A 12,538-nucleotide genomic window follows, 5' to 3' on the forward strand; every position below is an offset into this window, starting at 1 on the left:
ATTTTCATTAACAAATGATTTAAAATCGGGATTTTTATCAAGATTATCAAGATTATAATTTTCATTATCATTTTCATTATAATATTTAAATTTATCATTTAAAAGGGTCATTACTTTTAAGTTGTTATTTATGAAAATGGAAGTTAAGTTATCAAGATAAGAATTAAAAATGTTTAAATTTTGTATGGTTAAATCAGTTTTAGGATCCTCAACAGTTATAGTTGGAATAATTAAAGTTTTTTTTGTGGATGATTTTTCATCTTTCAATACGTTTAGTAGGATGATATTCTTTGGAGAAGGAAATGAAGTCAAACCATATATTATCGAATATAAAGTTCTAAAATCTAAGCCTTTTTGGCCATTAGTATATTGGTCAAATTTTTTCACTATTTTAAAAGGCAAGTTGTAAGTATTATTTTGAGAAAATTTTAAAGGCTGACAGTTATCTTTAATTAGAGAATAAATTTCTTCATCATTTAAAATATCATCATAATGTAAAAAACTGTAGCAGTCCATATTTTGAAGAACAACTTTATTAAACAAAGGGTGTGTTTGTAATCTTCTTGAGTAATTTAAAAGCATGTTCCAATTAAAAGGAAGTTTGAAATCATTTGACAATTTTATTATATTGTTGTTGATATCGTTATTTGATAAATAATTTGAAACAAGATTTTGGTTTATTAAATATAACCAAAAAGAAGGCAATAGTCTTGGATCGAATTTATTGAAGTTTTTAAAGGTATTGAAATAATTTTCTAAAGTATTTGGTTTGTTTAAATTATCATAGTTTGATACGAATAGATTATTTAGAGATAAAAAAGATCTAGTTCTTTGATTTTTCTTTGAATTTATATTGAAATAGTTATTATTTATAATCTTTGAGCTAAAATCATTCATCAAAGATTTATATTTTATGATATTGTTGTAATTCAAATTGGATAATAAATTGTTTAAAAAAATTGAATTTTGATTGAAAATTCGGTGAAAATTTAAATTTTTAGATGTTTTTTTACCAATTTTGTTTATATTTAATAAAATGCTATTATATATCTTTTGATGACTATTTAAATAGTCGATAGAATCTTCATTTGAAAAATCAGTCACTTCATGATTATCAGTTCCAACCAAGATGTTAAAATTATGTGTGACAGAATCCTGATTATCCGCTGTTATTTCTGTGGTATCTAGATTATTAATATCGCTAAGGCTATCTGCATTTTCATCGTTATCAGCATTATTATTATTGATGTGGTTTTTAAGATCTATTATATTAACAAGATTTTGGTTATTTTGATCGGATTTTTGATCGATCCCATTTTTCATATACAAAGAGTTATTATAGTAGGACTGGTCGTTTGAAACATAGAGATAATTTATGGAAAGGACTATGATACAGAATATGGCTAATAAAATGAATAATTTGAATCTTCTATTGATACTTATAGAGACAAGATGCGAATTGTAAGAAATATTTAATCTTTTTTTAATCTTTCTAATATTGGAATCGAAAGAATATCGAAATAACATTTGCTGAGTGTTCTTCTATAACTTGACAACGAGCAGTATCCTGAAAGAGACCCTATTTGTCTATTTTGTTCATAGACAGTTAGCTATAACCAGATCACCCAGATTACTCTTCAACTCTCTGTTGTTCAATATCAGCGAAAGGTCATGTTGAGAGCTGCTCAAGGTCAATACAAGTTCAATTACGGGCTATTGTTTACTTTTGACACCGGATTACCTCGGATTTCCACCGAATGACGTCGTGCTGCCTGATTTCAAACATCCACCCCATAGTTAAGCACGGTCCTTGCGTGCAGACGGACGCAGTGCTAAAACGCGCTCAGATGTTTTTAGATGCGGGCACATGTTTGTAAGCGCGGATATCGGCATTTGCATTTCTGTTGTTTGAAAAGGGATTATTGGTTGATTGTCCAGGAAATAAATAGTGGGTTCGCACAAACAGTATCTAAGTGGTATTTAAGCTGCTGCTTAAGTATTTCCAGTAATTCACTCTAATAGGATCGTACTTCGTGGCAAGCAAGTCGTAGGCTCGGATGGCTTTATCCACCGTTGTCTTTGAAGACGAGTAAATTCTTGCCAACAATTCCAAAGCGTGGACAGATGAAATGATGGGTTGCACTTCTTCAATATTATCTTGAGCATTTTCATTTGCTTCATTACTTTCAAGTTCAGAAATTTTATCATCTTCAAAATTGGAATATTTCAAACTTAAACCTTTCAAATTGTTAATGTCTAAGTTGAACTTTTCATAGATACCAATTAAATAGTTCCAGGAACTTTGATTTTGAGGAGCTAATTCAATTGCATTTTCAGTAAACTTCAATTCCTTTTGTAAAACCAATCCATTAATTATTGATTTACGGTCTTGTTCGATATAGTTTTCAGGGTTGTTAACAAGTAAAAAAAATCTAAAATTCCAAGCTGAATTGTTTCTAATATCACTTTTTAGCAAACTATTAATAAAACTTAGATTTTTGTCATTATACAACTTGAAATGTTTAGTTAACCAAGTTCTGTATGTCCAAGAATGATAATTTTTAGAGTCTTCAATCAAAGATTTATCAATTAATTCAAATTCCTTTTCTACATTATAGTCATCTGAAGATTTTGAAACCAACTCAATGATTAACAATTGTCTGTAATGCCAAACTTGATAATTTTTAGGGTTTTCTAAAATGATATTTTCGGACCAAATCAATTCATCTTTTATAATCTTATTGTGATTGCTACCATCCTTCTTATCGGTGCCGTTATCATTATCTTTCCCATGTTCTTCATTGTATTTGTAGTTAAGAAAAACTATAATATTGTATCTATATTCCCAAACAGTATAATGAGCAGCACATACGTTGATAATTTTTTCGGTTAAAGCCAAAGCTCTTTCAGAATACTCATTTTTTGACATAATACCTCTCATGTATCCCATATTCGTCAAATAGTCCTCTGAATATAAAATCCTGCATAATTCTATTTCTGAAGATTCTGGTGGTGGGCATTGGATATCTGTGTAATTATAGGCCTCCATATTTGAATAATGATAATAATAATCCCAATAACGTGTATATATATTTGGTAAAGAAAAAAACAAATAGCAATGGAAGTAACAATACGATAGCAAAAACGACAGTTTATATCTTGTGCTTTCTCCCAAAAGAAAATCATTCAATTGACACTGATTAAAATGGAAATTGTGAGGATCCATGGTACTGGAAATAGAGCATGCGTTATGATTGCATATTTATGCATAAGCACGTGTATATTCAAATCCAGAAAAATGGGTACGCGTCTTTTTTATGGCTTTGTTCTGTTCCTTTGTATTACTTTTTGTTGCTCTCTTACTAATTGGCTGATAAATTAGAGTAAAACAGTGTCAAATATAGGACTTATTCCTTAAAACAATACAAACTGAAGTTGTTATTATACTCAATTTGAAACTAATTCACAATGCAGAGCTCAATTACTAAAGGTGAACCATCTTTTTGCAAAATCTCCACGATATCTATTGGATTATTATCCAAAATACCAGATTATGTGTTAGATTATAACATTTTTTTCTTTAAAGGTGTCAAAAAGTTTCGAGATGAAGATTCTAAAAGCTCCTCAAGTCCAGCTATAAATGAAATTAAAAGATTAATTTGCAAAAACTCTGTTGATAATTGCGAAAATATCAACTACAATTTAGATGAAAAAACTAAGACTTGTATAATGCATGACAGATTATTAACCTATTTAGTATTAGAAAGAAAAAGAAGAGATAAATTTTTGTTGAAAATGTATTTGGATTCTCAATTAAATAAAGATAAAAGTAAAAGTAAAAATCAGAAAAAATCAATTGAAGAAATTGAAAAGGAGTTTTCAGAGATCAAATTATTAGATGAGGAACATTTAAATATTGATAATTATAAGATTAGATCTCCAATATATAACTACATTTTAAACAATGAAGACGATTTATTTAAAAACCGTGTTTCTTTTAGAAAATTTTCAATCTTACAAAGAATTGAATACAACTTTGAAGAAGAGTTAAATGATGATGATCTCATAGAAAATTTTTGTGATTGTGACGATTTTGATTTTTTTAGGAAATTCAAGTTGTCAGGCAATGAAGAGTATGATTATAAGGATATGACCCAAGAAGATATCGAAAAAAGAGAAAAAAAATATGACGAAGTTATCAATGAAATGATGGATAAAGATATCATTCGAATATTGATTCCATTGGCATCTCAAGTCATTCTCAGTGGAATTGATCTCAATAAGGGCCATACTGATATCAGCTTTACTGAAGTTGAACCTGAGAAAACTTCAACTGTTCTCTAGTCAACAGTTTATAGAAAATATTCAAAATATTTAAAATATTCCAAATCACAGTACTTTTCAAAATAAATATGACAAACAGTACTCCGCCAGAGTCCACCAAAATTTTAGTCAAACTTCAAAAGCCCAAATATAAACCAACTTATATTTTTCAAATGTGATACTTTAACTACATAATCTATCGTATCTAAATAACGAATGGAGGTTTCTATTGTTAATTTCCATCTACAGTTGACCTAAAATTTGAGGTTGCAAGCTCGCAGTCTTAATCACGTAGAAAACATTTTGCAACGGGAAAACTTGTAGGAACCATTTTTTAAAATAAACAACAACTTTGATGACGATTAATTGGACCAAAAACCTGATTAATAATACAAATTTTGTAATAATCAATTGATGTTATGAATGCAAAATCAATTTTAAAATAATTGCAAAGCTCATTGCCAGCAGCTGTATTTTTGGTATTTGATCCCAATTTCAATCTTTCCGTCTTCTGAACGGTTTTGCTTCTGCCTCGGAACTCGAACACACCACCTTTACGGTTGCGCAAATTCAAGTTTGCTTTCCGATACTGTGGATGTTGGATGTCAATTTTTCAGATTTTTATTTGAAGTTGTTTTGATGAGTCAGTTTTTGGTTGAAATTCCCTTTTTGGTCTTAAATCAAACTCTATCTCGTGCTTATCATATAATTATATATAAAACTTGGAGAACTTTTTCAGTTTGTTTTTTTCTTTTTTCAATATATGTTCATATGATTATATGAATATAAATTTTATTCTATCGTCTTTTTGTTTTAATTAATATTAAAAATGGCGTCTTCAGTTCAAGGGTTTATAGAGCTACCTGAATCAAGATATGACTTAAATACTTACACAGGAAGAGTTAGACACTGCTTAGAAATATCGGACCCATTTATGTTGTTGAATACTAAAAATGATATAAAGGCATCCAGGGATTTGATACAGCAATATAAAAATGGGATTATTAAAACAATGAGTCCCGAATTATGGAAAGCCAAAAAAATATTAGACTCGACTTTACACCCAGATACTGGCGAGGTTGTTTATTTGCCATTTCGAATGTCCTCCTATGTTTTATCAAATTTGGTTGTGACTGTTGGGATGTTGACTCCCAATCTTGGGACTTTTGGCACATTATTCTGGCAAATCACTAATCAATCATTAAATGTTGCAATAAATACATCAAATGCCAACAAATCTCATCCTTTGACTACACAGCAATTGATAACAAATTATTTCTTAGCTGTTTCTGCTTCATGTTCAGTCGCTTTAGGTTTAAATTCGATTGTTCCAAGATTGAAGAACGTCAGTCAAAACACCAAAACTATATTGGGTAGATTGGTCCCATTTGCTGCTGTGATCTCTGCAGGGATAGTTAACGTTGTATTAATGAGAGGTGAAGAACTTAGAAAGGGTATATCAATATTTAATAAAGAAAACAATGAAGAGGTTGGTATTTCCAAAATTGCAGCGAAATATGCTGTTGGAGAGACTGCTTTATCCAGAGTTATAAATGCCACTCCAATAATGGTCATTCCTCCATTAATATTAGTCAAACTACAAAATGGATTCTTAAAGGGACGAGGAGTTGGAATGACAACTTTAGCCAATGTTGGATTATATCTAGCCACTTCCTTTACTGTACTACCACTTGCATTGGCTGTCTTTCCTCAAAAAAGAGAATTGAGTGTCAAGAAATTGGAAGAACGATTCAATAATCTAAAGGACAGGAATGGTAATCCAATCAACTACATTCAATTCAACAGAGGGATGTAACAGTAAATAGACCAACGAAAAGATAATAAATAGTTGTATTATAAATTTTTTTTGTTCTTTTTCGTATATATTCCCGGATTATCATATCCTGAACACGGATAGTAAAAACCGCCATTAGGATGCATATGTAATAGTTGAACAATAGATTTTATTTATTTGAATATTGAATAGATTCATGAAAGACACAACTTTTAAAACCAATTATTAATTTCAATTAAAGTGCAATTTAAATCAAGAGAAAATGTCGAATCGGAACAGTCTTTCTGCTCAATCAGCCTCTTCAAATTCTCGCTATGCTCCCTCTTCAACAGCTTCTTCCACTTCCAATTCTAATTCAAATATTATTTCCTACAAGAAATCAGCCAAAGTCAAAAGTAGCTTGAATGAAAATAGAAGAAAAGCATTGAAGGATTTTTATAAATTAAACCAGACTCAGAATAATAAATCAAACATAAATAAAATAGATAACCTAGAAAAACTAGACAATGTTGACAAGAATTTAGTTTCGGCCAGCAATACCAGTGCCACTGACTCTAATATCGATTATAATAATTTAGAAACCATAGATTTAGAAAAAGAAGAAGATTTGAATGAAATTTTGAAAAATGCTTCAATTAAAGATTTGATTAAGTTTGAGAATGAATTGAATTATAAGATCAATATGTCTAAATCCCTAATAAAAAACATCATTTATAATAACTATTTTGAATTAATTAAAATTAACAAGTTCTTGATAAATTTAGTCAACAACAACAATGAAAACAACAACAATAGTATTAACAAGTTCAATACTGATGCTACTAATTTTAACTTGAGCGTGACAAGTTTGAATTTTATCAAGACTTCAAATGATTTTAACAACGATGATCATAATACTAGTAAGGAAAATAGGAGCAAGTTTGCAGTCAGTAAAGATATAAATAACCTTGATCCCAACGATATAATCAACAATTTGGATCTATTGAGGGAAAGCATTTCAGATTTAAAACGAAATTCACTTGAGCTTTCTAATATCGTTTATATTGATCCAATCAACTTTAATGACCCTAATCTAAAGATATCGAATCAAGTCACTAATTTGTTGTCGATACAAAATAACGACCCTACTTCTTTTATAGTGCCGGCTAAGAGTTCATCGGCTAATCAGATTAAAAATAGTAACATGGGCAGTAATAAAATCATATCAAATTTTTCAAATAGTAGCAAAATTGATTTAGCGAATAAAAACGGTATGAACACTATCAATAATACTGGAAATAGTAACAATGCCATTAGTGGTAATACCAATCACAAAAGTCATAAAAATAGCAAAGCTAACAATATGAACAACAAAAATAGTAATAAAAACGGCAGTTTTGACGAGGATGATTGGGAATTGTTGAAAATGAACTTTTTGAAACAGTTTCAGAGTTACGACAATAAAAAATTTTTTCAGAAGGAGTTGTTTAAATTGATCATGATTATAGAAAACGATAAAATTAACATCACTGATCAAAACAAGATTGATAATCGAATGGAGAAAATTGAGAAAAAGCTCGTTCTTGACCAGTTAAAGGACATACTAAGCAAGATCAAAGACGATGAAATGCCCATTTGAGTATCCACTTAGCTGCTTTGTTTAATCGGTTTCTTTATTTGTTTATCTAATTACCTATTTGTCTGGTTGTCCTTCTCAATCAACTGCTTTTAGTTTTAGTTTTAAATTTGCTGCATCATCGCTATGATTCTGATCAGTGCCCTTTCCTTATTGGTGGTAATTCTGAGAGAAAATTTCAGGTGTGATGATGCGCAGTCCGTGTGTTCTATGCAAGCGCGCATATTCCGCATGTGAGTACAGAAATATTGTAAAATTAAAGAAAATGCCTGTTGAAAGAATTTGATGATAAAACCAGAGTGAAGAAGTGAAATAAAAAAAAAAATTAAAAATCAAACTCACAAAAAATAGGAAAAATAGAAAAAATAAATTATTAAAAACAAAAAACAGTTCAGTACAAAGAAACATATTAAGAACAAAATTAAAGAAAAAAAACGATTACTGGAAATAGAAGAAAAAAATCTGTGAAAAAAAAATTTTTAAAAAATAAAAAAAGAAATTGTACAAAATAAAATAAAAACAAACAAAAAACAAAAAAAATTAAAAAATATAATTGTATATTAAACTAATTGTTCGTTATCCCTTTGATTGAATTTTTCTATTTGATTTAAGCAACAAAGTTAATAGTAGTACATTTATAGTCCTTATTAATAATAGTATTATTAGTATTATATTATATTATTAGTATTTCACTTTCATCATATGATTTTTCGAGTATATACTTTTATACTTTTATAGCTATGGTTGAGAAATCGGAAATTATTTTGGATGGATCCTATTCTTTCCAATCATGGTTGATTCCTCATTATCACTTTCTTCGATACTATCGGGGTTAGCGACTTTTAATTGGAATTTATTATCTAACATTGATCTGAAATCACCAACTGTGCCTCTTCTTGAAGTGGTGTCTTTGTCGGCCACATGTTTGTTGACTTTTATTTCGCCTGATTTCTGGGATACAAAGGAGTATCTATTGTCATTTTGGTTTTGGTTTGGGTTTTGGTTTGGGTTTTGATTATACTGTTGGGGTGAATAGGCTCCATTTATATTTGGATGAGAATTTGAAGTTGGTGTTGGATTATTTGAAAAGGAATTTGTTTGAGAGTTTTTGGTTGAAATGCTGTTGTTGTTTCTCCCATGCCTTGCAGATTTGTTATGCATGGAATTAACGTAAGTTAATGAAGATAAATCATCATTGGTACCTGTGCTTCCGATTAAACTGCTGTATCTTGTTGTGCTCTTTAGATTTGGGTTATCGTAAATCTCGTCGTGAACAGGTAGTCTTTGGACCAAGTTTGTTGGATTTTCAAAGTCAAACTGTTCGCCAGCACCAGTGTATAATCTGGTATTGGTATTTGAGCCACTAAGACCGTTGATGTTACCATGATAATCACTGGAGTCGTCCTTTTTGTTCATTGTAGCAGCGATAGTAGCAAGATTTAATTTCTTTTCTTGGTCGTCTCTCTTTTTGACCTTTTTCACGTAGAAGAACATCAAGCCAGCAATAATGGCAACACCTGAGATTGAGCCCACAATGATTCCTGCAATTCCACCTCCACTTAATTTTTTAACGGATGAAGAGCCTTGGGCGACTAACAAAACAGTTGAAGAGTAGACGAAATCGGTTGTTAGAGTTAGGACAACGTCTGAGTATATACCAGTTGTGATGACAATTTGAGAGGTTAATACGTTACCATTGACATCAGTGAATTCGGAAGCAGAAGTTGTTGTGATACTGATAAAGGTAGAACTCGACGTGACCATTGTAGTCGAGGAGACTAGTGTAGAGATGGAGTACGATGAACTTAACGATGAGGAAGAGGACGAGGATGATGAAGAAGATGAGGAAGATGTGGAGGAAGATGTAGAGGAATCTGAGTCAGACTCAGTGGATTCTGTCTCAATATCTGTCTCAGTTTCGGTTTCGGTTTCAGTATCGGAGTCAGAGTCAGTAGATGAAGACGAGGCGAACGAAGATGAGGAAGAAGTTATAGAGGGGGAAGGACGTGGACTTGAAGGAGTGGGAAGTGCAGAAGAACTGGTTGTTGGTGTGTTCAGAGAAGTTGGAGTTGGACTAGTGGTTGACGTGGTAGAAGTGGTTGAAGTTGGAGAAGTAGAGGTGGTTGGAGTGGTTGAAGTAGTTGAAGTAGTTGGAGTTGTTGAAGTAGTTGGGGTTGTTGAAGTGGAATCATCGATACTTGAACTAGTTGGAGAGACAGTTTCGGTGGTATCAGTTGAGTTATTTCCATCTTCAACATCGTATTTGACCAATCTGAATTTTTGGATAGGAGGGTGGATGAGCAAATCGTTGATAGTTTTTTCATTATTGTTGTTATTATAGAGAGAGATTTCGTTAGGATTACCTGGGTTGTTTTTATAGTCATTGAGTTTGATATTGTTATTGTTATTACTGTTGTTATTGTTATCATCTTGTAGACTATAAATAGAGAAATAGTTGAGATTGAGGTTATTGTTGTTGACATTTTGGTTATTGTTGATGATATTTGAATTGTCGCAATAGTTGTCAGAATATTTGATATTTAAATTTTGATTGGTCAAGTTGCAAAAGCACTGGTTTAGATTATTGGTTGCAATTAGATTTTTGTAATTATCATCTAAAGAGCATGATGATATGCAGTCTATTAGATAGTCATTATTATTTTCATTTTCATTTTCATTGTTATTTTTATCTTTGTTTTCGATATTATTACAGTCATTTGGTATTGGAATATTGATTTTATTATTTAATATTAAATCGTCGTTTATGAGCAAAGAGTAACAGCCAAAATATGAGTATACTTCAGATTCAGCATCAGGATCTGAAAGGTAATCTGTTTCAAAAGGATCATTTATAATTTCAGGATTGGTATCCTTTTCGTTATTGTTGTTGCTGTTTAGTAAGGAGAGAAGCTCTTCATTGTTGAAGTTGTCTGCATCATTAGCATTAATAAGATTTAATGAGAGTAGTAGGGAAAACCAGAATTTTGATTTCATGATCAACAAAAGGAATAAAAGGAATAAAATGAATAAAATTAGCTGGAGAAAAGCAGTAGAAATAGTAGAGGGTGGAGTGGGATAAAGCGAATAAATCTGTAAAGAAAAGTTAAGGTTGAATGAAGGAGGAGAATATATAGGATTAAGGATTGGATTATTAGCAAAGCGAAAGATAGCCAAAGTGTAAGAATAAGAACAAAAACAAGACCAAGTGAAGATAATATGAAGCTTGTGAGCCAAGTGTATGAAAGAATAAAAGGGAACAATCAGAGAAGTTAGAGAAGAGAATAATTATAGCAGAGAGAAAGGCTCCAGAATAATTATAGAAGCTGGCGAACAATGAACGAACCCAGAAATATGATATGTCGCAAAATACAACAGCTCTGGTTCGAGCTGATCAGCGACGGTTTACGGCTTGCCTTTACGACCCACCTTTAATACCGCGCTCACCGGCCAGAATGAAGGCTCATCGCATCACGGATCTCTGTTCACAGTCCCAAAAGGGAAATGTCTCTCAAAAAACAGCGGAAACGCCAAAAGAAACGCCAGATCTATTTATACCATACGCGTTGGCGTGCATACACGGGTATGTGCATGGGAGCGCAGTAATCCAAGACCCTGGTTGCGTCCAGTAGAGTGGTTTCACACATGTGCATTATCGCGATTTCTATACAGTTGAGCTAGAGAAACCGCTCTTGGGCCTGTGCTGGAGAATGGACTGTCACAGATTGAAACCAGCTGCAGTTGCAGACACAGCTGGTTAGAAAGAGTGCTGAATGTCCTTCGAGTGGGTGTCGATCAACACAGACTGGAACTTCATCAACTCCGCAGTGACCAATGGCAAGAGGTTGGCTCGGATTACAGATTTCTCGTTCATGTCCAATGGCTCATCGCTGTTTATCGTCGAGCTGTGGATTATGAAGTTGTAATCAGCCTGGGGCATGTCATGCAAGAACTCTGGCAATGATACTTTGTTGCTGAACAACACATTGGCATTGCTTTTCTCGCTGCTTTTCTCACTGCTTTCCTTCCCTTCCTTTTCAGCGTCCTTTCCGGCTGGGGTCTCCCCTTTGCCCTCTATTGCATCATCCTTGGTGTTGAGCAAAACACCATTTACCTCGAATTCCAAGTTCAAATCAAAAATACACTTGGTTTTCCCCTTTCTTTGGGCAACATCGCAATCGCCACTGACCGAGTTAATCTTAACAACCTTGATTAAAATCTCGCTATTATCACCACTATCCTTCTTGTTCTTTGCAACACTTACGGCTTTGGAAATTGTTGTCAAATTATTTTCAAGATACTCTTTAGCCCAATTTAAACAGTTCTTATCAACCCAATGCCTATATTCAACACCAATAATAGTTTTAAAATTCAATTAGTATTTACATATCCATTATTTTAGTCACCATATTTCGTAAATAACAATCCACTCATCACTAATTACTAATCCTTATTCGGTACCATATAAACCACCAGACTCTACTTACCAATTATTTGGATTATTAACAACCATCGTCTCTTTTTTTTTTTCTTCTTCTTTTTCTTCTTTTTCTTCTTCTTCGTTCCCTTTTTAGTATCTTATTAAAATAATAATGATAACAATCGATATTGATCAGTGACTAATAATAACCAACAATCAGCAACAAAATCACCCTAGTCAAGGATATTATCTCGGATAATACGATCACTGCACGAAATCTTGAAACTTGATACAAGATTTATACTCTTTTAATCTTAGAACTTATCAAATGGATTTTTCCAGAAGGTTTGAAATATTTCACAAGATGGCGTTCACGTGAAAAACCACA

At 31.9% G+C, this 12,538-nt stretch overlaps 6 protein-coding genes across 6 annotated transcripts; 3 read left to right on the forward strand and 3 right to left on the reverse strand.

The window, feature by feature from the left end:
- Window positions 1–1,969: 1,969 nt before the first annotated feature.
- On the reverse strand, window positions 1,970–3,049 carry RAM2 (bifunctional protein farnesyltransferase/protein geranylgeranyltransferase; the record flags this gene model as incomplete). Its single annotated transcript, XM_020190879.1, has 3 exons — window positions 1,970–2,142; window positions 2,185–2,761; window positions 2,825–3,049. 3 exons carry the CDS (start codon window positions 3,047–3,049, stop codon window positions 1,970–1,972), a joined length of 975 nt encoding a protein of 324 aa, XP_020045141.1.
- Window positions 3,050–3,372: 323 nt separating this feature from the next.
- On the forward strand, window positions 3,373–4,728 carry ASCRUDRAFT_77566 (uncharacterized protein). Its single transcript, XM_020193916.1, has one exon. The coding sequence runs from the start codon at window positions 3,469–3,471 to the stop codon at window positions 4,342–4,344; it is 876 nt and encodes a 291-aa protein (XP_020045142.1). The 5' UTR covers window positions 3,373–3,468; the 3' UTR covers window positions 4,345–4,728.
- Window positions 4,729–5,069: 341 nt separating this feature from the next.
- FSF1 (Fsf1p) lies at window positions 5,070–6,259 on the forward strand. Its single transcript, XM_020193917.1, has one exon. The coding sequence runs from the start codon at window positions 5,153–5,155 to the stop codon at window positions 6,137–6,139; it is 987 nt and encodes a 328-aa protein (XP_020045143.1). The 5' UTR covers window positions 5,070–5,152; the 3' UTR covers window positions 6,140–6,259.
- Window positions 6,260–6,327: 68 nt separating this feature from the next.
- VPS51 (Vps51p) lies at window positions 6,328–8,091 on the forward strand. Its single transcript, XM_020193918.1, has one exon. The coding sequence runs from the start codon at window positions 6,381–6,383 to the stop codon at window positions 7,734–7,736; it is 1,356 nt and encodes a 451-aa protein (XP_020045144.1). The 5' UTR covers window positions 6,328–6,380; the 3' UTR covers window positions 7,737–8,091.
- A 282-nt stretch (window positions 8,092–8,373) lies between these two features.
- On the reverse strand, window positions 8,374–11,061 carry ASCRUDRAFT_77569 (uncharacterized protein). The gene has a single exon (XM_020193919.1). The coding sequence runs from the start codon at window positions 10,725–10,727 to the stop codon at window positions 8,493–8,495; it is 2,235 nt and encodes a 744-aa protein (XP_020045145.1). The 5' UTR covers window positions 10,728–11,061; the 3' UTR covers window positions 8,374–8,492.
- Window positions 11,062–11,167: 106 nt separating this feature from the next.
- On the reverse strand, window positions 11,168–12,460 carry HCH1 (Hch1p). Its single transcript, XM_020193920.1, has 2 exons — window positions 12,218–12,460; window positions 11,168–12,070 (listed from the first exon to the last, which is right to left on the reverse strand). The coding sequence occupies exons 1-2, from the start codon at window positions 12,241–12,243 to the stop codon at window positions 11,488–11,490; spliced, it is 609 nt and encodes a 202-aa protein (XP_020045146.1). The 5' UTR covers window positions 12,244–12,460; the 3' UTR covers window positions 11,168–11,487.
- Between the last annotated feature and the right edge of the window lie 78 nt (window positions 12,461–12,538).

Source organism: Ascoidea rubescens (genome assembly GCF_001661345.1).
Source record: "Ascoidea rubescens DSM 1968 unplaced genomic scaffold ASCRUscaffold_15, whole genome shotgun sequence".
Classification (NCBI taxonomy): Eukaryota; Fungi; Ascomycota; class Saccharomycetes; order Ascoideales; family Ascoideaceae; genus Ascoidea; species Ascoidea rubescens.

What these genes read in the sequence shown, in the direction of transcription:
- ASCRUDRAFT_77566 (XM_020193916.1), top strand. Translation starts at nt 3,469, where the DNA reads ATGCAGAGCTCAATTACTAAAGGTGAACCATCTTTTTGCAAAATCTCC.
- FSF1 (XM_020193917.1), top strand. Translation starts at nt 5,153, where the DNA reads ATGGCGTCTTCAGTTCAAGGGTTTATAGAGCTACCTGAATCAAGATAT.
- VPS51 (XM_020193918.1), top strand. Translation starts at nt 6,381, where the DNA reads ATGTCGAATCGGAACAGTCTTTCTGCTCAATCAGCCTCTTCAAATTCT.
- ASCRUDRAFT_77569 (XM_020193919.1), bottom strand. Translation starts at nt 10,727, where the DNA reads ATGAAATCAAAATTCTGGTTTTCCCTACTACTCTCATTAAATCTTATT.
- HCH1 (XM_020193920.1), bottom strand. Translation starts at nt 12,243, where the DNA reads ATGGTTGTTAATAATCCAAATAATTG. An exon ending in GTTAATAATCCAAATAATTG is followed by an intron (nt 12,071 to 12,217) that starts GTAAGTAGAGTC and finishes TGTTGAATATAG; the next exon opens with GCATTGGGTTGATAAGAACT.